The sequence below is a fragment of the Jaculus jaculus genome, chromosome 4 (assembly GCF_020740685.1).
Source record: "Jaculus jaculus isolate mJacJac1 chromosome 4, mJacJac1.mat.Y.cur, whole genome shotgun sequence".
Lineage (NCBI taxonomy): Eukaryota > Metazoa > Chordata > Mammalia > Rodentia > Dipodidae > Jaculus > Jaculus jaculus.
The window spans coordinates 26647775-26672867 of record NC_059105.1 but is presented as its reverse complement, the minus strand read 5'-3'; the positions used below and the strand labels follow the sequence as shown (position 1 = coordinate 26672867).

The following is a 25093-nucleotide window of genomic DNA, read 5'->3' as shown; positions in this document are numbered from 1 at the left end:
AAGTCAAAATCAAACAGCTAGATTACAAATCCAATAATGTAGAAAATATATTTTATATTCTTTTTCATTAAGTAATCATAAACATATTAGTAATTGATTTGGACAAGATATTGTTCTAAAAAGCAAAGGTTATTTTAAACTTAGTTTTAGATATACAAAGCAATGATTAAAGTTTCAGTCTTTACTTGTGAAAGGAAACCATGTCATGAATAGTAATAGTCATTCATCTTTATCAGATATTACTTTATGCTTTGCTTTATAAATTAAAAATTCTATAAGGATATAACAGCCAATAGTACTTGAAAAAACTATTGGATGAAGATGTACTTGAATATACTTTGGGCTGGAAGTTAAATTAGCTTATTTTTTTAACCCTTTGTTTTGTGGTTTTTTTGTTTGTTTGTTTGTTTGTTTTTGTTTTTGAGACAGGCTCTCACTCAAGCCTAGGCAGACCTGAACTTCAGTCTGTATTCCAAAGTACCCCAAACTTATGGTGATCATCCTGCCTTAGCTTCCCAAATGTTGGGGTTGTAGATTGGCTCCAATACAGCCATCTTAACCATTTTTTAACTTCTGCCTAATGACTTGGAATATTCTTTCGTGGTTTAAAATTAGTAGTAATATTTTTAGGAAAACTAGTCTATAATGTAATATTTCATTCTGTCTAGGATTATATGGTTTGGCACAAACATTCTTTTTCTTTAAGTAAGCATCAATATATGCTAATTAATTATGGAGAAAATGTAAGTTATAAAAAGCATAAATTATTTTAACATTAGTTTTAGACGTGTGGTGCAAAGACTAAGATTTTACTGTTTTGACAATTTAAGGAATCCATGTCACTAATGATAATTTTCAAAATATGCTTCATCTGTACCTGATATTATTTTATGGTTTGATTTTCAAATTACAGAGTGTGCAAGAATGATAATACATTGTCTTACAGATTAATTCAGGTAAATTAGCAACAAAAATATAAGACAGTGGATAGTGAATATAAAATCTAGTGGTTTTTCCTAATGCATATATGATATAGTATATGTCCAAGTGAGCAACACTAATTAGGTTAAACAATGTGTTGCTTGGACAGATCTTGGTCATTTCCCCCAGTCGCCTATGTAGCGCCTTCTGGCACTAGACACGCTGACTGTCTGGGGACTGACTCTCTCCTAGCTTCCAGCCATGTCATCCCATTTTATGCGTCAGCTGCGTATGGAGTCTTCAGCAATAGGGTCTTACCACTGGCCTTTGGTGGGTCATCAAGTACTCTGACAGAAGTCTGTCATTGTTTTGGGAAACCTTGTAGGTTTCTGTGATCAAAAGCTCATTGTGGATGGTAGGCCCAAGCTGGAAGTGGGGGTTACAGGTCAGTGTCCACTAAGAAATTGAGGAAAAAGATAACTAATATACAAGAGTTAGAGAGGAGAGAGATAGAGGGGAGAGGGGGAGAGGGAGGGAGGGAAGATGTAGGAGATTTAGGTCAGTTTTGATCCTACCCTTTCCAGTGTCTTGTGGTTCAGGTGTTTCCTGTAAGGGTCTAGTGAAGGTTCAGCCATTTGGTCTGTCTTTTAGGAAGTAGAATTTTATGATACCATTGCCGTTTGGGTCCGGATTACTGTTTTCCACCCTTTGATTCCCTCCCCGCCCTCCCATCCATCTTATTGTCTAGTCCATGAGGTGCTTGCTGGGTATGTAAGGCATCTTGGGCAGATTCAGGTTAGGTGTTGCAGATGAGTGAGACTATGAGCTACGAGGGTCAAATGACTATGGATCTAAATGTTTTAATTCAGAAGAGGTGAAATAGATTGTCATCAAAAATAAGTTTATAAGGTGTTAAATGTTGGCTTAGTGGTAAAGCGCTTGCCTGTGAAGCCTAAGGACCCCGGTTCGAGGCTCAGTTCCCCAGGTCCCACGTTAGGCAGATGCACAAGGGGGCGCACCCGTCTGGAGTTCGTTGGCAGAGGCTGGTAGCCCTGGCGCGCCCATTCTCTCTCTATTCCTCTATCTGTCTTTCTCTCTGTGTCTGTCGCTCTCAAATAAATAAAAAAAATAAATAAATTAAAAAAAATATTTTAAAAAAATTTATTTTAAAATATGTAGTTCAATTACTATGTAATGAATTTAAATATATTAATAAATTCAAAGTTTTATATATATATAAATATATACATATGAGTTTTTATATTTTATTTCTAAAACTATGAATTGGTGAAATGTAAAATGAAGATTTTCCTGGGTTAGGTATGATGGTGTATGCTTCTAATCCCAGCACTTGGGAGGCAGAGGCAGGACATTTCTTTCATTTCAAGGACAGATTCTATCTCATAAGTAATATAATATCAATAATAATAACTAAAAGCCACAATTTCATCTAGGATTATTTAATTTCAAAAATAGTGCAATTATAAATCAGAGAATAATACATTTGTTTTAATTGGAAACAATGGAGCTGATCTAATAGAGTCAGGCCACTTTGCACTAGATCTAAAATACCAGAAACTGTAATTTCATGTTCCCAAAATAGACTAAATGTATTTTGAGTTAAATTTAATTTCCTTTGTGAGACTTGGTAATTCCACTGCAAGACTGTTTTCTGATCTAGGTTGAGATTCAATTACCCAAAACTACAGTGACTTAAGCATGAAGTTATGACTTCATATCTGTGGTCAGAAGCCTGCAGGAAGAAGCTGAGTGTATAGAGCTGGTCCTCTGCAGAGGACTGCCCTGAGTTCAGACCTGAAGCTCAGCATGTCTGGGCTCAGCCTGAACCATCTGCATTGTCCCATTTTTTCCTGCTTTTGACACCACCATTGTAACTAGACTCGTCCCATTCCCCAAGATAGCTCTCTGATTTCAAGCTTACTCAAAGGCTTCAGGAACATCTGCTTGCATGGGCATCTTGGGTGGAAAATTTTGCCTTCTAGTAAGGCTCACTGACCATGTACTGTATGAGAAAGAATAGCCAAGACAATGCTTTCAAATGATCAGAATGGTGATGTTTTATTATTCATCAGTGTGCTAAGTACTTTTTTTGCACATTTTCTCCTTGAATGTTCCACAAGAGATAAAGACACATTAAGCCCATTTCCCACAAAAAGAAACTTTGGCTTCATTTCTAATTGCCAAGTCCAGTATGTGTATTTTATTTGATTTGTGTTATAACACAGGGTCCTGGATGTCAAACTAAGAGGTGGTACCTGGTAAGGGTTTTCTAGTTCCATCATAATGTGTTGTGTACTGTAACAACAGTCGTTTTCAAGTCCAAAGTGCTCTTCATCTTATTTTATTATTTATTTATTTTTGGTTTTCTTTTTTGAGATAGGGTCTCACTCTAGCCCAGGCTGACCTGGAATTCACTATGTCGTCTCAGAGTTGCCTTGAACTCACAGTGATCCTCCTACCTCTGGCTCCCAAGTGCTGGGAATAAAGGCATGTGCCACCACACCCAGCTCTTTCTCTTATTTTAAAATCTACAGTACTTTCACAGAAAACAGTATTCCCTATGCCCTCCTTTAAACCTAATTTTCTCCACAAGTCTCCCCTCCAATGCTACCAGTGTATGGATTTGAGAGCTGCTTCCAACACAAGAACTCTGGGGACACATTCTGACTACCAAAGTGCAGAAGACACAGAAGTCTTAGGTATCTGCTACTCAGCATTACCCTGCTCAAACTATTACATTTATTGCCTTAGCCACAAACATGTTCAATCATGACATCTGAAATCTTTTCTATTTTATTCAAGCTTATACTCTATCCATATTTTAACAAAATAATTTCCTTTTGTCAAAAAATGTGCTAGAAAAAGAGTGATGTTTATTAAAGCATGTATAACTTTGTGTTCAGAATTGTCAGCTCCCAAGTGTACTGACAATGTGATTAAGTATTTCCCTTGATTGTCTGCCCCAACATGCCCTTTTGAACACTGATTTAGTGAAGGTACCGATAATTAGGCAATGTTGACAAAGATGTGGTGGATCAGCCAATGTATTGTATTAGAGGTTGGAAAGATACCACAATGAATTAAAATAAATGACATTGCTATTAAACAGGGGAAATTTTATGGGTCACAACAACTTGATATTAAGAAAAGATAAAGCAGGGTGGCCTGGTACAGGAAGCAGAAGCTTGCAAATTCTTGGACCTGTGTGAGCACTCAGGCTATCAGGCCATAGGAGTTTAAGCAAGCAAGCTTGAGGATATAGTACATCCTACAACAAGCTCAAATATCTCTCCTCTGCCCTAGGAGAGAGATTCCCTCTCCCTGCTCACAGCAATAAAATGATGAAACATGCATAAACTACAGAGAGAGAGAGAGAGAGAGAGAGAGAGTGCAAAAAGGAAAAAGTAAAAAGAAACCATGTCAATATTAGAAAAGAGGCTGGAGGTAGTTTTGAGGGAGGACTGTAGTGCACACGTTGAACACTGCAATAAAGAAAATGAGGTATTTGTAAAAAGAGGGCTGATTAAATTATGTGCTTGAAGGAATTTGGAATGGTACTTACCATTTATTTCCCTCTGAATCAGATAGATCTCAGTGTAGATGATAAATCATGTAATTGAATGAGGGATGGATAAAAACAGCTCACTGCTTAGCTTGGTTTGTGGCAGGTCAATGCTTGATTGTACTTTCTGACCCCTTTTCTCATCCAAAGCAGGTACACTTAACTAGGCATCTCTCTGTTTTTGCTTCTGGCATTTGAGGTAGATGGGGGAATACTTGAGATGTAGAGAGAAATGTCTGGAAACAAGAGGCAGACAGAGCAGTGTCTAACCACGTGGCTGTCCCAGGACCTATGTCAGTGTGCACCTTGCTTTGAGCATCTGTCATTACAGGGAGGACTTTCAGGCCAGAGAGCTCCCTTTGAGACATACATCCTGCAGGCCTGTGTGTCCATGACTCGCAAGGGTGCTCCTGCCCCTTGAACATGTAGTTTCTATCACCTTCATCATCACTCACTGCTGCACCCACCTGGCTGCCACTGCTGAATTTAACTTATCTATGTATGGAGAATTTGCACAACTTTTGGGTGGTGTTTCTACCAACCATTTTTCACTCCAGTTCCCTTCGTCCCACCCCCACTCGCTGTCATCCATCCCCTGGCAATTAAAACAGGCACTCTGCCACGACATCTCTTCACTGTACCCTTTCAGTATCACCAGTGTCACTCAGTGAAGGCCACACTCAGAAATTAGCTCACTAACATGCTCATCTCAGTCTTAAATTAGATATGATGATGGAAACAGTCATAGAACATTTTTCTTGTAGCACAGAAATTGATTCACATTGATATGTATTACTCATGTTAATTTCAGTATATCTCTTAAATTCAAGCCGTACTTTATTTTAAAAAATGCTGAACTTTACTGATTATATTTCACTAATAATGACCAACAATGTCTACATTTTGCTTTCTAAGTATTTTATCAAAATATAGCAAAATTATTGTCCATGTTTAAACAGCACTCTACATTATATTGGCTTGGTGGCATCTAATAAATTGGGGTCACCTTATGAATTATGTACAACATCTCTACATGTCAATTATCATAAGTAAACAGTAATTCTTTCTCTCTTGAATATGTGTGCCTCATATTTTAAAATATCCTACTGAAAAGGAAATATTTTGTGAAAAAATCAATCCCCTTATTATAAGAAAACTTGACCTAGCATTAAAAATCAATTCTGTGTCCCAAATATATAGGACATGGAATGAAAGTTTTTATATGCTAACAACACAGAATTTGTGTCAATTGATGAAACATGAAACAACCAAGTAAATTTTATTATTGAAATGGGTTTTTTGAGCACTTAAATGTATAATATAACTTCAAAAACTTGTGAGACCATAATGAAAAAACTACAGGAATTCCACAGCATGAATCACAGTGTGTATGAAACTATGCAACATAGAATGTTCATATGCTAAGGTGGCAGGAAGGTTCCAAGAGATAGGCTCATAAATCCAGCAATAGTTACCCAGTTACAATGATTTTTCTCATTTCACTTACCAAAATTGTAATGCCTGACTTCTCCTGCCTCTTGAATTTATAAATTTTAAAAGAGTTACTTTTATGTATTAGAACATTCAACATATATAGAGGAAATCTAAATGATGTTATTTAGAATGTAGTGGTGGAAAACTGAGGTATCTTTACTAATTCATCTTAAGGTTAACAGCAAATGATAATCCTATAACAAAAGATATATTAATAAGAGGAAATCATAAAAATTAATGCATTCAGTGTTGTTATGTAGTGCAAGCAATTTTATCTTCATTTTCTAAGAGCAGAAATTATAGGCCAGTGACCCTATGCCTAACCTTCATACTCTCTCAGTCTCCCTCTCTCTCTCCCTCTCTGTCAGCCTGGAATGAATAAAATATATGAGCACCAGACAGCCACATACATGGAAAAATCATTGGACCAAAGGAAGATATTGTGGCAGGCTTGATCATGAGCATTCTTTCTGCCTCCACCTGGGTATGGTAGGAGCACAAGGGGAGAAGGAAGAAGGGAGTGATGTTTGCAGGCTTTAGGATTTGTTTCAAAGAGGAATTTCTGGTGTCTGTGACCTTCTGTGATGGTTAATCTCTATTGTCAATGTGATTGGCTGGCTCTACAAGTAGCTAAGAGACGCATCTCTAGGCACGTCTGCAGGGAAGTTTGTAGATTATGTTAACTGAGGGGAGAAGAGCCACCCTAATCATGGACAGCACCATCCCATCATATGGGATCCTGCACGGAGTGCAGAGGGGAAAGCTAACTGAGCATGAGCACTCAGGGTTTTCTGCTTCTTGACTCTGGACTCTTGTCACTTTGTTTTTGTGACTGTATACTCTGGAACTTTAAGCCAAAATAAATCATTTCTACCTTAAGTGGTGTATTTTTAAGTATTTAGTGACAGCAGTAAGAAAAGTAATTAATATGACTTCCTTGGTGTATTGAGAGGAACTCTCATTTCCATGATTAATTTGGGCATGGCAAAGATGGGGAGACAAGAGAGCAGGAGGTAAGAGAGACTTTGCTTTTAAAATCTTCCCATCTTTTTCAGTTGGTGTTATACACAGCATTCCATGTCCCATATTTTGGGGGGAGGTAGCATATTCACTCATGCCCCCAAAAGATTGATCATGCTATATTGCATTAATTTATAAAACGTAGTTGTTTTATAAAACATACTTTCTTTTTAAACTTGTTTTATTTTATAGAAATTGGTTTTCTTTTATTTTCACACATGGAAGTAGAGGAGACAGGGTATATAATACACATTTTAAACACAATGAAATGTAAACATAAACTTAGATGATTTAAAGGCCACCAGAGTCATTCTAACAAGAATAAAACATGATTATTAAATATTACATGTGAAATAAAATGGTCTAAATAATTTTTGTTGTGTTAAAATGACTTTCGACTAAGTGTGAAATGGGTAATATAGAATAACGTAGCAATGTTACAGAAATGGATGAATTTCAGTCACAAAAGTTATTTCATAGCTATTAGGCTGCAGTCACTGCTTAGGTCCTTGCTTATTTTGCCAGACAAAGAGCAATGGAAGGGAAAGACCATTGGCACCTCTGTGCCTCCACCCACTAAGTCTAGGGAGACTTAGCTTTTTGCTCCCAATTAATCCACAACTCTAGAAATGACCTATGTTTTTAGTGAAAATTAATGTGCTACTTTCTGGATCCTAGCAATAGAAATGCTACTCTGCATTGAATACAATTTATATTGCTATTTTTAAAACTTAAAACACAGACAAATGTTAAGTTTTCATGTTTTTTTTTTAATTTCATTTTCTTAGCTCTCTTGTGAAATGAATGAGATTTAATATCTTATTTTGGCAGATTTCTGCTTATTGTGCTTTGAACAACCATGTGTTTCATAGCATGTACGTATTCGGCTTGGCATGTTCAGTATAATAAATTGTAAATACTTTCCATGATGAGGAAACCGGGAGTTGACTTTTTCTGAAAATAGTCATGTGAATGGGAATAAAAGTGGCATATGGTAATTATGAGTATCTGTAGGTGGAGTGGATCTAATACATTATCTTGGGTTACTTCTGCACATGGCTGGCTGATGTCCCCTTTCTAATGCTTTCATCTCACAACAGCTGTAAAGAGTTTTAGAAATATCAACTTCACACTATTCACCTAGTTTATTCATTCATTTTCCTGTTGCTGTAGGGTAAAGTGGATGCTAGATAACTTGTAGAAAGGATGCATCCCCTCAAAATTCTGGAGATCCAGAGCCTGTGGTTGGCCTCTGTGCAACTATGGTAAGGGTCTCATAGCAGACAGCATCAGTACAGTACAGCATCAGACATTAGCAATCAGGCATGTGGAAGATACCTCCTGGTGAAACAGAAAGCCAGAAAAAATTCAGGAGACAGGTTCATGGTTCTTTAGGCCCCTTTTTGTGAGAATTAGCTGCATAATGCCACCATTATCCCTTCCAAGGGCAGCTATCCAGCACACCCCACCCCTTTCAATGAGCTAATGAACTCCACTTATGCCTGACTTTAATTTTTTTTAAATATTTTAATTACTTATTTGCAAGGAGAGAGAGAGAAAGAACAGAAGACAGACAGAATGGGCATACCAGGACCTTCAGCCACTGGAAATGAACTGCAGATATATGCACCACTCTGTGCTTCTGGCTTTATATGGGTACTGGGGAATCAAACTAGGTCCTTAGGCTCTGCAGGTAAGTGCCCTAATTGCTGAGACATCTTCCTAGCCCAACCCACTACATTTTAATAGCATTATTATGTCTTAGAATCTTTTTTCTTAATTAAGAATATGCATTGTATGAACACATCAATTGTTGGTACCATTTTGTTCCCTCGTCCCTGCTCCCATTCTGCTGGGAACCCTCCTCAGTGGGGATGCTGAGATTCCTCATGGGGTTGTGGGTTATGAATTGTAGGAGAAGAAGTCAGGTATTGGGGAGAGGAGATGCCTCTGAGCATGATGTCCCAACCTGTGGCTCTTGCAATATTTCTGTCCTCATTCCCCAAAATTCCCTGAGCCTGGGTTTGTATTTTTTTTAATCGACCTCAGTGATGAGCTCTTAGGAGCCTCTGGATCTCTGCTTTGGTGTGTGTTGAGTTTCTTCATCATCTGTCCTCTCATCCTGGTGCAGATTGTCAGGTTCATTATGGAAGCAGCACTCTTGCTCATTTCCCCTATTCCTCTGTGGTTTCCCCTGGGTCTTGACTGAAATGTGAGGGTAGTTTGTATCCTTGGGTCTTGCTACCTTCTGAAAAACAAAAACAGATTCTCTAACAGAGAGTGTCAAGATAGGGTAAATTGAATAAGCATTATTAATTTGGGGTGATTTTGATATATGTAGTTTTTTTTTTTCTTGTAGACAAAGATTATGCTCTCCAATGTTAAGATCCCACTAGGCTTCACTTTTTAAAAATTCCACAATTTTCACCTTACCACACTCTGTCAAACTTGGGAAATACTTTCACACAATATAGGTCATAGCAGCCAATCAAAACTGTCACTTAGGACTGGAAAGATAGCTCAGAGGTTAAAGGTGCTTACTTGCAAAGCCTGATGTCACAGACTTAATTCCCTAGTACCCATGTACAGCTGGATGCACAAAGTGATGCATGTATCTGGAGTTCATTTGTGGTGGCAGAATGACTAGGCATACACATCCTCACTCTTTCTCTGTCTCTTTCTCTCTCTATATCCCCCCCCCAGCAGATAAATAAATTATTTTTTGATTATTTTTATTTATTTATTTGAAAGCAACAGAGAAAAAGAGGCATATAGATAGAGAATGGGTGATCCAGGGCCTCCAGCCACTACAAATGAACTCCAGATGCATGCACTACCTTGTGAATCTGGCTTACTTGGGTACTGGGGAATCAAGCCTCGAACTGGGGTCCTTAGGCTTCACAGACAAACTCTTAACTGCTAAGCCATCTCTCCAGCCCCTAAAATATTTCTTAATGTGACTTAACATTAGTACAAATTTGTCTTTACTCCTCAGCCTCTAGGACCTTCCATAATCTAATATTAGCTATTCTCTCTTTCCTCATCTAGCCTCAACAAAATGCTATTTGCTTGCTCTCCTTATTCACCCTTGCATTTTGTGTCTTTTAACTTTTTGTTTTGTTTTGATTTGATTTGTTTTGGTTTTTCCAGGTTGACCTGGAATTCACTATGTAGTCTCAGGCTGGCCTAGAACTCACAGTCATCCTCCTACCTCAGCTTTCCAAATGCTGGGATTAAAGGCATTCCCTACCACTCCCAGACTCTTGTCTTTTGTTTGAATGCTCTTAATTTTTCATCCTTACCATTTTTATCCACACAGCCGCCTATGGCTGACACTCTGCTTGTAATCATTCTCACAGTGCTTTCTTCTTCTAACTCAGGTTTGAGCTAAAATGCGATGTTTTCAGTGAGAACATCCCTGACCACCTCACCACAATGAACTCCCACTCCAATCCTTACCATAGCACACTAGCACATTTCTTTATAGCTGAGTTATTTTTTTTTTCCTCTGGCCATATGTAAGCTCCCTGAAGGTAAGACCTCCTGTCAGTTTTATATATGAGACTAGAACCTCTCAGCACATATTTGTTGAAATATTAACAAAGAACCTGTGAATGTTGGCTTTGTAAATCCTGATACACAGCAAAACATAAACTGCAGTTATCAGCTTAGCAGTAGTCAGGGAACTCTCATGTGCGTTTGTTCTACCAAGTCGCACAAAAGCGTGCATAGCGTGTGAGTGTGTGTGGTGCTTAAGGACAGGTAGTAAGTGGCCATCTAGGGTCCTGGGGAGCAAATTTGGATACTGATTCATTTTCACCCAACTCCACAAATATGTTTTGCCAATAATTAGAGCCCTTGAACTGAGGGGAAGGAAACATTTACAAGGCTGAATAACCCGAAGTGAAGACAGAGGTGCCTAATTAGTCCTCTTGTGACAATCTTTTTTTGGATTAACATTCTTCTCTTCCCTTTTGAAAAGTCTAACAGCGGTGCTTATGTCACCAACTCTACTGATAATTATTAGCGTTTGCTGTACACCTACACATATTCCCTCCAAAATATCCTTGCATAACTCCACCTTGGGAAAGCACAGTTTCTATTAAAGAGGAGAGCATTTGACACATATATCATGTGGCCTTATAGAATCTTTCCTGTCATGAAAGAGAGAAATGTCTCTGCTAGAAAGTGTTATTTCGTATAACATGCCTGCTACATTGTTTTACAAAACTTTACATGGATACTTCATCAGGACATGAATTGACCAAGGAGCAGAATTAACATTCACCCACATTCTTCTTTTTGAATCTCAAAGATGTTTTCGTGTACTATTTCTACGCTAGTCACAAGCTTATTAACTGGGGGATGAGGTGACAAAGGCTTTGTCTTCACATCTTGTAATTATAATTAATAGTAAGTTAAAGGGAAGCAAAAAGCTTGTATTCAAAGTTTAAAGTAGACTTTGTGGCACTTAGAATAGGTGCCAGGAAGACATTAAGTGGGCGCTTATTCTTATTCATTAGAACTTTTGGAAGACATCCTTGAGAAGCAAAATGTCAGTGTGTAGTTACAGAGGGACATCTATTAGCAGACAGAGTTTGAGGAGAAGATTTGGGAAGCCTTGATCTGGGGAGAGCTGGGCCTATGGAGGGGTTAGTTCCCATTGCAGAGTCACATTGTATGAGTTGAAAACCTGGTATGAGCATCAGGAGTAAATATGTATGCAGTCTCAGTGCAGCCCTATACATCCTATTGTGAAATAAATAACCATAAAAGTTCCTTATGTTCACTTGTCAAATTGTTATTTACAGTAGATGCATTTTTTTTTTGTTTGAGAACTTAGCATTTGTGGACAGCTGGCCATATTCACATAACTTCTAATTACTTTCTGTCAAGTTATTTTTTTCTCTACAACATTCCTACAAATTAATCTTATTTTTGCCCGCTTTTTACAAATGAAAGAATTAAAACTGAGGGTCTATACAACAAAATCATCTGGTAAGGCTCTTTCAAAGGTAGGTAGGCTGTCCCAAGGGATCTGGTTCATCTGCATAATGAAAATGTTCATTGAATGATCATTATGTGTCTAGCACTGTTCTAAGGCCTCTGTATGCACTAACTCATTTAATTCTCACAAGACTATGATAGTCCCTTTCATATTAAGCAAGGCTGGTGAAGAAAACTATCCAAAGATGCATAGCTAATAACACTGGAGCAAAAATAGAAACTTATTATTCCCGAGACTATATTCTTAAACACTAGTCTATTCCATGCCATGCAGATTCTTTAGGAACAAAAGATCAGCAAATTCTAGCCACACATCAAATCTGGCCTACCACCTGCTTTGTAAAAAAAATGTCTTATTGGATCATCCCCTGTTCATTCATGTTTTCTCTATGGCTACTTTCATACAACCATGGCAGAGCTGCATAGTGACAACAGACAACTTAAGACCCATTGCCTAAATTATTTCTGATCTGGCCCTTCATAGACAGGTCTCAGAACCTAAGCACGTCTTATTCACCTTTGAATGATTAATCGTAATCCCACTTTCAATATAATGAAATAAAAATAGTTATAACCATTAAATATTGTAAGAGAAATATAAATTCTAGAAACTTCAAAATGCATATTAGGAAATACTTGACATAAATGAGATAATATCTATTGATCTTGTTATCTAATACACAGAAAAATAATGGTGTTCTTGGGTTTCCTCTACTGAGAAACATGGGCCATAGAGACAGTCTGCTTAAGGTCACATGACTCTACCACTCAGCCACATTTGGGCTTCATGGGCTTGAGACTATCACCTAGCCTCCACACAGTTCATTCTCCATCTGCAAACACAAGGGCTGTGGCTACCTGACTCATACAAATATTATAATCACTGTATACCTTAATGCATGAATCTTGGGAACCAAGAACTGACTCTTGTAGAGTGTTACCTATCCTGCCCATTCTATAGCTTCTGGAAAAGACTGACTACAGAATAAGCAAAATGGTAAGATAGAAGTCTGAGTTTACCAGGAAAATTTTCAGTGAATTAATAACTTATGAAATTGATGCTTATTGACCTGGAGAGGTAACTCAGTGGTTAAAGGTCCTTGTTTGCAAAGCCTAACAGCCTGAATTCAATTATCCAGTACCCACATAAAGCCATGTGTACTAAATGGCACATGCTTCTAGAGATTTTTGCAGTGCCAGGGGTTATGGAATGCCCATATTCACTCTCTTTGTCTGCTTCTTTCTTCCTTTCTCTCTTTCTCACTCAAACAAATAAAATATTTTTAAATACAAATTTATGACTATAAAATATTCTTCCACATGTACTATCAAGATACTTCTGTGGAAAAATAAATAAAACCTCAATGGCCTCTGTCAACTTAATGTACAACACAAGGTTCATATTACTAGAAGAAGAAAACAAAAAAAAATAGATGTTAATGTAACATGATCTATGTTCTCAGAAGCTCTCAGAAGCCTATGTAAGCATTGCAGGAGGCATGCTGCACACCTGATTTCTCTTACTGTATCAGAGCATCTTACCTGCAGTACATAAAGTCTTATAGTCCCTTGAAGACTATTGAACCTCATGGTACCCAGATCTTTATATACTGATATTACCAGATGAGCCCTTTAGCTCAGGTTTAACAATGACAAAAAGACCTAAGCATTTACCTGGCATGATGTTATCTAAGTGCTCTGTAAAAATAATTATTGATGTCTCTCTCTCTCTCTCTCTATCTATCTCTATCTCTCTCTCTTCGTGTGTGTGTGTGTGTGTGTGTGTGTGTGTGTGTGTGTGTGTGTGTATGTCATACATATAATTGAAAAATTATGAGTCACACTAAATAGAGGTAATTAAAATCATGAGTCTCAAAGCCAGGCCACTCTTGACTCAATTCAACTTCTACCCATTACCAAACATGATCCTAAGCAACTTCCACATTGTCTCTAACCCTGTTTTCTTGCACATAAAGCAGCAGCACAAATATCAGCAGTATTATCCACACAATCATATACTTGACAGGGAATCATTGAATAGATACTCTGTGCCAGCCATGGGCGGGGGGAGCATACAACAATCAAGACAGATATAAACCTTACTGTCATGAGCTCTCATTCCCTTAATGAAAAGTAAGCATTTGGTCCAAGTCATAGGTCACACTGAGGTTTTAGACAGTATTCAATACTATTATCATTAATAATAATGGTAATTAAGATGTTGACTTCAGGCACAAGTGCTTCTTTATAGAATTGAGAAGGATGTTGGAATTCTATATGTGGGAAACTATTTTTGGTTCATTGGCCAGCATTATCTGACCTGGGATTGCCAGCTCTTGAGTGAGAGTATCATTGTTGTTGTGTTCTAGTATTTGGTGATATACCCATTCAGTGAATAATTTAAAACATTATTTATTGATGATGAGAACATAAATCCCTTCCCTATGCATGCTGAAATGTTTCTATTCTATGAAATATATTTTAATGGGTGAAATAAATTATAGACTTTGAAGAATGTTTGACTGAAGCACATACAGAAATATATATATATGCATATATATAATTATATATAATATAATATATATAATATTATATATATATATATATATAATACAAACATACTATACAGACAAAAGACCACCTTTGATCTTGCTTAGTTACTCATAGTACACAGTCGTTCAGAATTCTTAAATGGGAAATACCAGAGATGAAATATTCATAGCATTTTTAAAAGGCACATGATTCCACATGTGTAGCATAATAAAATTGTGTGCTATTCTTCTTTGTCTTGGCTAGGATGGGAGTCATCCCTTCTGTCAGCAAATCTATAGTACCTGATCGTAGTCACTGAGGTAATCAGACACACTGGCATGACATCATGGTGTTTGTGTTCAAGTAGCCATTGTTTTACTTAAACTTGGCCCCTAAGTACAAGAGTTGTGATGCTGTCAGGTCAGACATGCTGCAGAGAAGCCAGGAAGTACTTCCCTCAAGTAAAAAGGTAAACATTTTGAACTTAGTAAGGAAATGAAAAAAAAAAAAAAAGCTAAAAAAAGTTGTTGAAATCTTCTGCCAGCTACAAAAAATAATCTATTCATGAAATTGGCAAGATGGAATATTATGCCAGTTTTGCTGTTGCACCTCAGACCTCAAATGTTATGGCCACAGTGCATGAAAATTATTTAGTGAAAATAGAATAGACAATAATTTGCAGGAGGGAGACATGAACAGGAAATGAGTTTTTTTTTCCACATTATCATTTGTGCTTAATTTCTAAATTTACCTTTATCAAGGGAAAATAGTATACAGAGACTTTGTTTATTTCTGTGGTGCTGTGTGTCTGCTGAGCAGTCTTGGGACACGTACCTTGTAGATAAATGCAGAGGACTATGTGTATACTCCCATATATATGTACACTCACAGACCTGGAGTGAAAGAAACTGTTGCCATGGTACACAGAGGTCAGCAAAGTGGAAAAGATGAGGAGAGGCAGAGAAAATATTTCCAAAACTGATCGTCCTGTCTGTCAATAAGTTTGTGTTTATATTTTCTCTCTACCTTCTACAAATGGTTCCCCTCACAAAAGTCAGTTTGGAAACTTATCTCTCAAAATTTGTAAAGACATCAATAATTTTAGTTATCTTCACTTAAAGAGGGAAATTTATCACGTAGTCAAGTGTGCATGTGTCTGACATGAAAGCTGTGAGCTAGCATACATCATATTCAATAGCATCAAAGATTTGCTTTGACTTCTCGTGTGTATTTGAATATAGAATTCATTTCTATGCGACACTTTTACACCTCATCATATTTTTCTTCTAATTAAGTTCCATAAATATACCTTCTACCCAGCTTAAGTTATAGTAAATTTCTTTCTTGAGTTGGCCTTTTGAAAGACGAAACCAACATTACAATGCTTTAAAAAGTGAATAGTTTTCCTTCCACTCTGCTTACTTTGAGCAGTAAGATTCTACAAACACAAAACACGAAGTAAAACAATTTTTTAACTAAAAATAGAGCATTGTCGTTGGTGAATTCCATGCTGAGAACTGAACTCTGACACCAAACTGTTTCCAAAGCTGTATGGGTCAATGTGATGAAATACTTTAGTTCACAATGTATGTACTTAATACACCACATTGTGTTTAATACATCACCATGGAAAGGACAGAATATGAAAAAAAAAAAAGTTTAGTCATGTATGTCTGTAGTTATGTAAGTATGGGCCACAGCCATGATGTCTTCAGGATACTGATTTCCTAAAGTCCATATTGCACAAGAAATAACCAAAGCCATTTACAGCATGGAGATGAGTGTGCAATGACTTTTAGTCATTTATTCGTTTCACTGTACTAGCTCAACAAGTAAGCATGATTTGAGTTGATATGAAGGTGAATTGGCAAAACTGAAATGTAGCCTTTTGTCACTAATATTGAGGCTGGTATTTTAATAGTTACTTAATACTGGACACAAGTAGTCCCATTGCATTGTGAGGCAGAAATGAGATGCTATGTACATAAGATTAATACATTTCCATAGATGAATTTTCAGGTGTTAACTGTGTAGACTCAATCTTAGATCAGTTTAGTTCCAATATTTAAATAGTCATGATGATCAAGGTTCAGTTCAAATAACAGTCTCATGTGCTAATCATTAATTTTGCATACTTTACCATTTTGCTGTAGGTTGTTATAGAGTGGGAATTGCCTTATGCATTTTGAATTCGTTATTGTAATTTGTGTGCTGTGCATTGACTGAAACCAGTTTAAGTAGTTTGTTAGCACTGATTTGAATTCCACCATCGTGTAGATATTGGGCTCTGGAGTTGATGTTTCATTTATACTATTTATTACAGAACTATGATAAAGTGGTTATAACTCAGGGTCTTTTCCTAGATAATGCCTGATTGAAGATGAACTTCAGCCTGAAAATAACTTGTATTTATTTATAATAAGCATGGATATTGGTCCAAATATAATATTACAAAAATATCCTTGGAACAAGTTTTCTTCCCTTAAATAGCAACCAGTTATAGTTTTAAACCTAGAATTAGACATGCATAGTCACTTGAACCATATTTTTTTTTAGATGGAGTGAAATAGATTATTCTGATGAAAATCAGAAATCTGCTATAGTCTGTGATGTATATGGCATGCAGAATTTGCTTTTTCTGACCTCTGGGTTAGCAACTCTATGAACTGTTTTTGCTTTGAGGGGCCAGATCCTTCTATGAACCGGCCTTTCTTGAGGGGCCAACACCCTCCATAAACCATCCTGCTTTGCTCAAGTGGCATTCTATTCATTGCCCTGCAGAAAATGGTCGCCCTTACTTCTCCATGATACCCTTTTCTCTCCCTTTGCAGTATTGTCATGCATCCCTGCAAAGACATCCTGATCTCCTGCAGTGAAGATCACCTCTGGCGGATGGTGGACCTCCCAAATGGCAATGTCCTTCTCACAGGACGTGGCCATACTGACTGGCTGTCCGGCTGCTGCTTCCATCCCAGGTCAGTGCACACCCCCTCCCACTCACTCCCAACTCCTTCAGGGAACATGCTTGTTGATCTGTTTCCTCACTCTGCTGATTTTTAGGACAGCTGTTTTTTTTTTTTTTTTTTTCTCTGAAACTGCACACCCTTCTCGGAATTTAGGAATTTAGAAACACATAGATAAATGTGGCTTTGACTTTCCTTATACTGACTGGAGATTGATGGCTTTTGATATTTAGTACATGTGAAACTTGGCCCACATGTTGGTGCATTCAGCAAGGACAGGCATTATTAATGCCCTTCTCAGAGAGAAGGCAAGGGGATTTGGAGTCAATAATGCAGGCCATTGTTGACTCACACTGTTAATCTCCCACTTTTTCTTTTAGAATGATGTTACTTACCTAAAAACATCAGAAAACAGTTATAAATTTCCTTAAAAATTCAATGACACTCAAGATATTAAAGAGAATGAGTTGTTGTGAATATATTTATGAATTCACTGAATTTTGGTACCCAAGAGACTGAGGTAATTCAAAGAAGGCTATTGATCGATTGGGCACAAGTTCTGTCCATGTACCCTTGCAGTCATCGCCTTCTGCAATGAAGACTATTTCTAAATCTCTCTGAGCAGTTTGTTTTTCTGTGGGCCTTGATATCTTTTCTAACACATGTCATTTGGAAACTTTGACCTAAGGAAGACTACTTATTGTATCTTTGGGATGCCAATGAAATTAGATTGAAAAAGTAATCTTATTCAGAAACCTATAAGGATAATAAGACTCAAGAAAAATCTGTTGTAGTTTTTTTTCATTTTTGAAATTCTTCCTGAAGTTTGATTCATCCTTGGTACTAGATATTTAAACTTAATTTCTGAATGTGTAGTATATTACAGAGCTTTGCCATCCTTTCACCTTTGAGAAACATAAAGCTCATCTCACAAACAGAGACAACACAATTAGAAGTGTAGCCTATCACTTCAATAGCTTTTGGGCATACTAATCAGATTTTGATAATGTCCTGTTACCATGACAGCCAGTGACTCAGAGATTTTCTCATTAGTGCTTGACCAGCAATGGTCCTTTTAATAGATCTTCCTGTTTCTCTACTCAATTACTGAGATTAAAATGAGGTGAGATACATCATTATTCATTCCTAATAGGAATTTACACACAGTGTTTTCTTATGGCAGAAGTGTTTGTTTTTCTACAGCATATGAGACAAAAACAACAGGAGAAAATACATTTAAATGTACACATTTTTAAGCAAGAGATATTGAATAGAAAATTGTTTTTGGTAGACTTAATGAAGAAGAAGAATGATTATTAAAAGCAACCAAATAGCTCTTTTTGGCTTGTTAGGGGTAGATACAAATCATGAGTTTACATTTTATATGCATTCTATAATGATTAATATGTGCAAATCAATGCAGGCAACTACATGTTAAAAAATATGTATGTATAATGTTCAAATTTGTGTTTTCTGAATTTTAAATTTGTTGCACGTGATTTTTGTTTGGTTGATATCATTAAGTCCATTCTTCAAGATAACAGTTTCTTGTCTTCACCTATAGAATTAAAAGTCAAACATCAAATATATTTGATTTGCCCCTGACACTTTAACTGGACATTGGTGATGACTACACTCATAGAATTCCTCAGATCTCAACTATGGGTTCAGGTAGATTCTACCTCCTTAGACAAGGCCAAGGATGGAGACAGCATATACAAACATTTGCTAACCACCTATAAGAAAAAGAAACTCATAAATTTTGTTTGTCATTAATCTGTAATGCTGTTACTTGAGTGTTTTCTGAAAGTTCCATCTGGGCCCATTCTGATAGTAGCCAGAATCAGAGACAGTTTTCTTTAGCCACTTTAAGCTCACCTATATTTGGTTCAGGTGTCAATCCTATTTGATAGAACTATATTTCACTTTGACTGGCCCAGACAGTTTTTGATTCCAGTTCAGAACAACCTATGTCTTAAATAGCAAGTGCAGGCAAAAAGGATTCAGGTAAAAAGTAAATGGAGACACATGAAGACTCAGATAATATGGTCTAGAAATATAGACAACAAAAAACATTACACAAATAAGACAGTGACAAAATCCGTAATGTGTAGAGCCAGCATGTTAAAGTTTTGAAATAAATTTAATATGTGAAATAAGATATACTTTTGGAATGACAGGAATTAATAACAGTAAAAATACATTCAGTAAAATAGTAGATTGAACTCTGTATTCCACAAAGAGACATATGGATCCTTTGAGATAATTCATTTTTTGAGGAGCCATCCACCCTGCAACTCAAAATATAGCATAAATATATTTGTCAAAGTAAAGACAATGAATAACATTTTTGACCCCGATTCAATAAAAGGGGAGGTGATAAATTAGAAACAAAATATTCAGGGAACCTTGAATTGTTAAAATGTGTATCAGCACCACAGGCTAGTACATACCTATATTCCATTGCACTTGGGAGGCTGTATAACTGCTGAGTTCAAAGCCAACTAGGACTATCTAAGTAAAACCCAGTCTCAGAAATCTAAAACACAGACTATCAATGAATATTATGCCAAGGAGGACCTATAGATGGTTAGACAGGAACGTCTTACAGTGAAAAGGACAAGTCATATCCCAAAATGTCGAACTGCATTCAGAATAAATTTCATAGGTAAAAGACTTCATTATTAAGTCAAAATAAAAAAGCAATAATAAGTAAAAATAAATTAAAATAAACATCGTATATCAATGAAGAAGTGCTCTTTAAAAGAACAAAAATTCCAATAAAAGAGATATTTTGAGAAACTTCTGGAGAACTAAAATTAAGGAAGCAGAAATATACACTTAAGCAGTTTAGAGGTAATTAGCGCTAGATATACATTTTTTTTTTTTCTGGACACGGAGTAGTTTTTATTTTATTTATTATTTTTTTAATTTAATTTATTAGTTTTCTTTTCAGCAAATACAGGCAGTTATGTACCATTGTTTAGGCTCATCCATGATCTACCCCCTCCCATTGGACCCTCCTTGTTGATGTAAATGGGTCGTGCATTGTGGATTTGAGTTTAAATGAGATTTTCAATGTAATTCAGATTACACTGAAAATAGTGAGAAGAGGCTGGATTTGTAATGTTCTGTTGTGGGTTCTTGCATCAGTCAGATTTCCACTCTTGTGACAAAATCCCAAACACATCTTAGGGGAGGAGTGTTGAGTTTAGCTCATTGCTTTAGAGGCTTTGGTCTGTTGTTGCTGAGAACATATGGCATAGTGGTGGCTCACGTCATGGCACCCGGATGCATGGAGAGAAGATGAATGCGGTGATAGCCCTCTGCTCCTCCCCTCTGACTTCCACTTGGGCCACCAACCACTGTGATAGAGTGCTCCTTATTCAAGGTGCCCCCACCCACGGGTCTGTGAGCTCTAGAAAGGCCCTCACAGGTATGCACAGAGGTGTGTTACTAAGTTCCTAGGCACTTCATCTAATCACGTTGGCAATCAAGATTAATCATCACAGTTCCTGTCTTTAGCAATTCCACGGATGTGTCTCTGGAACCTTCCCCAATGATGAAAAATAAAAGTGTAACAGAAAATAAAATTTAATTTTACATGCGTTGTATTTTCCAAGTACTGCAAAGCAAAAAATGGACATTTTATTATCATTTTTAAACATAATGCAGAAACATCATTCTGAGCGTAACACATACAGTACTCACATTTAAAAAGAATGTAGAAGTGGAACAAAGGTGAATCTAAAAAAACCCAGCATTGCCTAATGGCGAGATGTTTCACTTGAATATACAACTAATTCAGCTTTAAGGACCTTTATGATATATTTATAGATATTGAAGCTTATTTGGAATGGTAACAGAAAATTTAGCATTTATGTCCCTTCGACCACAGATTTTTGCATCATATTTTCAAGTCACCTGTATTGAAAATGACAGCAGAAATGGATTTTGAAACAGTTGGAAACAAAGATCTATCTCTTGACTGTAAAAATTGTATGCCATGGAGATGAATGGATCAAATAAGAATGGTGCTTTCAGGAATTAAAGAAGGGAACATAAAGTCATGTGGGCAAAAATGTACACACCACCTGAAGTTAAAAGAAGAGCAGGTAGCTGGGCTTGCAGGCAGCACTCCAGAAGCAGAAGAAAAAGGATTGTCATGAGTTCCAGGCCACTCTGAGAATACTTGGTAAATTCCAGGTTAGCCCGAGCTAGTCAAGACCCTACCTTGGGAAATAAAAAGTCAACAAACAAAACACAGGACAGGTATCTATTGACCAAACTCTCACATATATGAAAGCCTACATGTTTCTCCAGTTAATGATTATTCTCAAAAATATTAGACAAAGCCGGGCGTGGTGGCACAAGCCTTTAATCCCAGCACCCAGAAGTAGGAGGATCACTGCGTTTGAAGCCACCCTGAGAATACATAGTTAATTACAGGTCAGCCTGGAACAGAGTGAGACCCTGCCTCAAAAAAAAAAAAAAAAAAAAAAAAAACCAACATATATATATTAGCCAAATTTTCTTTCTTTTTTTTTCCCTCAAAATATTTCATTTACTGCACTCATCCTTCATGTTTCCATTATAATCCCCATGACATTACATTTTGGTTTATCTTCTGTAGCCTTCTCCCTTACTAACTCTTGACCCTGGTGACAGAGTTACAATAAGTACATACTAATTGTTGCAATATTGATATTTTATAACTCAAAGAAAGAGAGTAAAGGAGAACAATAAAACCTGACTGTTACACAAATTGAAGACATTTTAACGTTTGTCACCAAAGAATATCCAACGACTTTATCAAGTCAATGTAGGTATTATTCACATTATTGCCATAAACTTTTAAGTTCCTTATTAGGAGTTGGGTATCAAAACGTTTTTTAGGAATAGTATCAGTGACTAAGATGCTGGTGTCGCGCAGTCGCCACTAGATGGCGATCACACATTGAGCGGGGAGAGCACCCTTTGCATTTACTCGGAAGACTGATGAGTTCCTTGTTGAAAGTGATTCATCAGTTGCTGAAAATGATGAATGAGCAGCACAAGGAAAGGAATACGCATTGCGCTGTTTTTCACTATTAAAAGAGGGAACTATATGATGCAAAAAGGTAGGAAAGTAACCATACTCCAGTGAAAGGTGCTCGTCATGCTTAAAATCGTAATAGCCCATCAATGCTTAAGTGCGCCTCAAAAATCTTAGAATCGTCTTTGTTCATCTTGAAGGTTTTCTCCTACGTAAAGTGTTAGGAATAATTATTTCTAATTAGAAGTTGATCGTGAAAGCTAAATTCTATATCCAAAATGTGATTATCATCTGACGCATTCATGGTCAATAATTGCTAGGTACTTTTACTTTTTCACCATTTTCTTAAAATATTATTTATTTGAGGGGGCAAGTAGTAGAGATGGAGAGAGGGAATGTGTGTGCCAGTGCCTCCACCCACTGCAAAAGAACTCCAGACGTGTGTACCACCCTGTGCATCTGCCTTATCTGGGTCTTTAGGCTTTGCAGGCAAGCACCTTAAATGTTAAGCAATCTTTCCAGCCCATTGTTTTTTTTGTTTTTTTGTTTTGTTTGTTTGTTTTTGAGTAGGGTCTCACTCTAGCCCAGGCTGGCCTGGAATTCACTTTAGTCTCAGGGTGGCATCGAACTCATGGCAGTCCTCCCACATCTGCCTCCCGGGTGCTGGGATTAAAGGCGTGCACCACCACACCCGGCCCATTGTGTGTGTGTGTGTGTGTGTGTGTGTGTGTGTGTGTGTGTGTGTGTTTTATATTTATTTATTTTACTTATTTTTTGTGTGTGTGTGTGTGTGTGTGTGCGCGCACACACACACTTTTGTGGAACTCCATGTACTCGCCTTTGCTGGGGTGCCTTTGCCAGGCAACCTCGCCTACAAGTGGCTGAATCCAAACCCTGGGTGCTACATTGGATATTCCACTTCATCACACTTACTCCTCTTCTTTTTTTTTTTTTAATTGTTTTTTTGTTTGTTTATTTTTACTTATTTGAGAGCGACAGAGAGAGAGGGAGAGAGAATGAGGCAGAGAGCGCGAGAGAGAATGGGCGCTCCCAGCCACTGCAAACGAACTCCAGATGCGTGTGCCCCCTTGTGCATCTGGCTAACGGGGATCCTGGGGAATTGAGCCTCGAACTGAGATTCTTAGACTTCACAGGCAAGCGCCCAACAGCTAAGACACCTCTCCAGCCCTTACTCCTCTTCTTGATCTGCGCTGGCAACTCTTATTGATATCAGAGCTTTCTATCTTTTCTGGAACTGGGGCAGTTCCTGAGCCTCTGCTCCCCTGTGGGACTGGGGTAGAGACAAGCCCTGTCAGGGAATCTCTAAGTTTGAAATTCATAGGTCTCAGCCCCCTCTCAGTCCCTCATGCTTTGGCAGGAAGCACACTTACCCACTGAGCCATCTCTGCAGCCCAAATTTGTATTTCTTGGTTGGAATCTAGAGAACTTAGATTTCGCTCAAAGGCTATTGTAGAACTGGAATCCTCCTAACAACCAGCCATGAAGGGAAGCTGAGATTATACAAAGTCTCATTAGGAAATTGTCACAAACCTTAGTTACTAATATTTCAACATATTACTAAATTAAACACAAGACTAATTGCTGAAAAGCAAATGAATACAATTGATGGAAAATTGATTTATGCTTTCTAGCTGTAAAGTAAATGATACTTTAAAAATTATGACAAACTCATCATCTTTCTTTTACCCATAAGCGGATTATGCTTCTTGTTTTTTTTTATTTAGATTATATTTTACAAGAAAAAGGAGCTTACTGTAGTCAGAAACACCAAAAAAATTACTTTTTAAATTATTCTCTTTGTTGAGAAATTAAAACACAGGGCCTGATTTCTTTCATCCGCAGTCTTGCTTTATTATTGTTGTTCCATTTTGTGTAGCTTGACCAACCAAAATATAAAATTTCCTATCAATCTCCATGTTAGTACTAATAGGTGAGCAATGCTTTTATGTGGTCTTGACCTTTCTTGGGACACTGTTCAATAGCAGTAGCATAATGCTGAATGTAAATACAGTGTCCAGTGCTTGGGAGGCAATTTCTTCTGTATGAACAGTGCTTACTGTGTGAAACAGCATGTATCTCCCCAAATATCTGTATAAATAAAAGCAGTGGGATTAGTGGTTTAAACAATTTCACAGTGCCATATATTATCTCAAGTTCACTGCCTGAGGCAGAAATGGAGCTGACAGCATCCTGTTAAACATAACTTCTACCCTTATGAGCTGATTTATGAATTGTGAATAAACAGACCGCTCCATAATACCTTATACACCCTGTTCCCTGAACAAGCTGCCTGCCTGTGTATTGATGGAGCGCTGCAAACCAGAGTCTGAATGCTGCTTGACAAGTACATCACCTAGTTATTCAAAAAGAAAGAAGCACATGTGACTTTTCCATTTGTGTTAAGTATAAAATCAAGAGTTCAAATTTCCAAGCATATTGCCAATGTTGATACCTCATCTCCCTAGAATGATGAAGACGGGCTCCATTTTAAGGGGGAGAGATAAATGTTGCCATCAT

At 37.2% G+C, this 25093-nt stretch overlaps 1 protein-coding gene across 2 annotated transcripts in view; it reads left to right on the top strand.

The window, feature by feature from the left end:
- Spag16 (sperm associated antigen 16) overlaps positions 1-25093 on the top strand; it is a 901897-nt gene that overhangs the window by 432142 nt on the left and 444662 nt on the right. For both annotated transcript variants that reach the window (XM_045148110.1, XM_004653697.2), the window contains one exon: positions 17389-17532. In XM_045148110.1, the coding sequence (XP_045004045.1) occupies positions 17389-17532 (144 nt within the window). The remainder of the gene's footprint in view (positions 1-17388; positions 17533-25093) is intronic.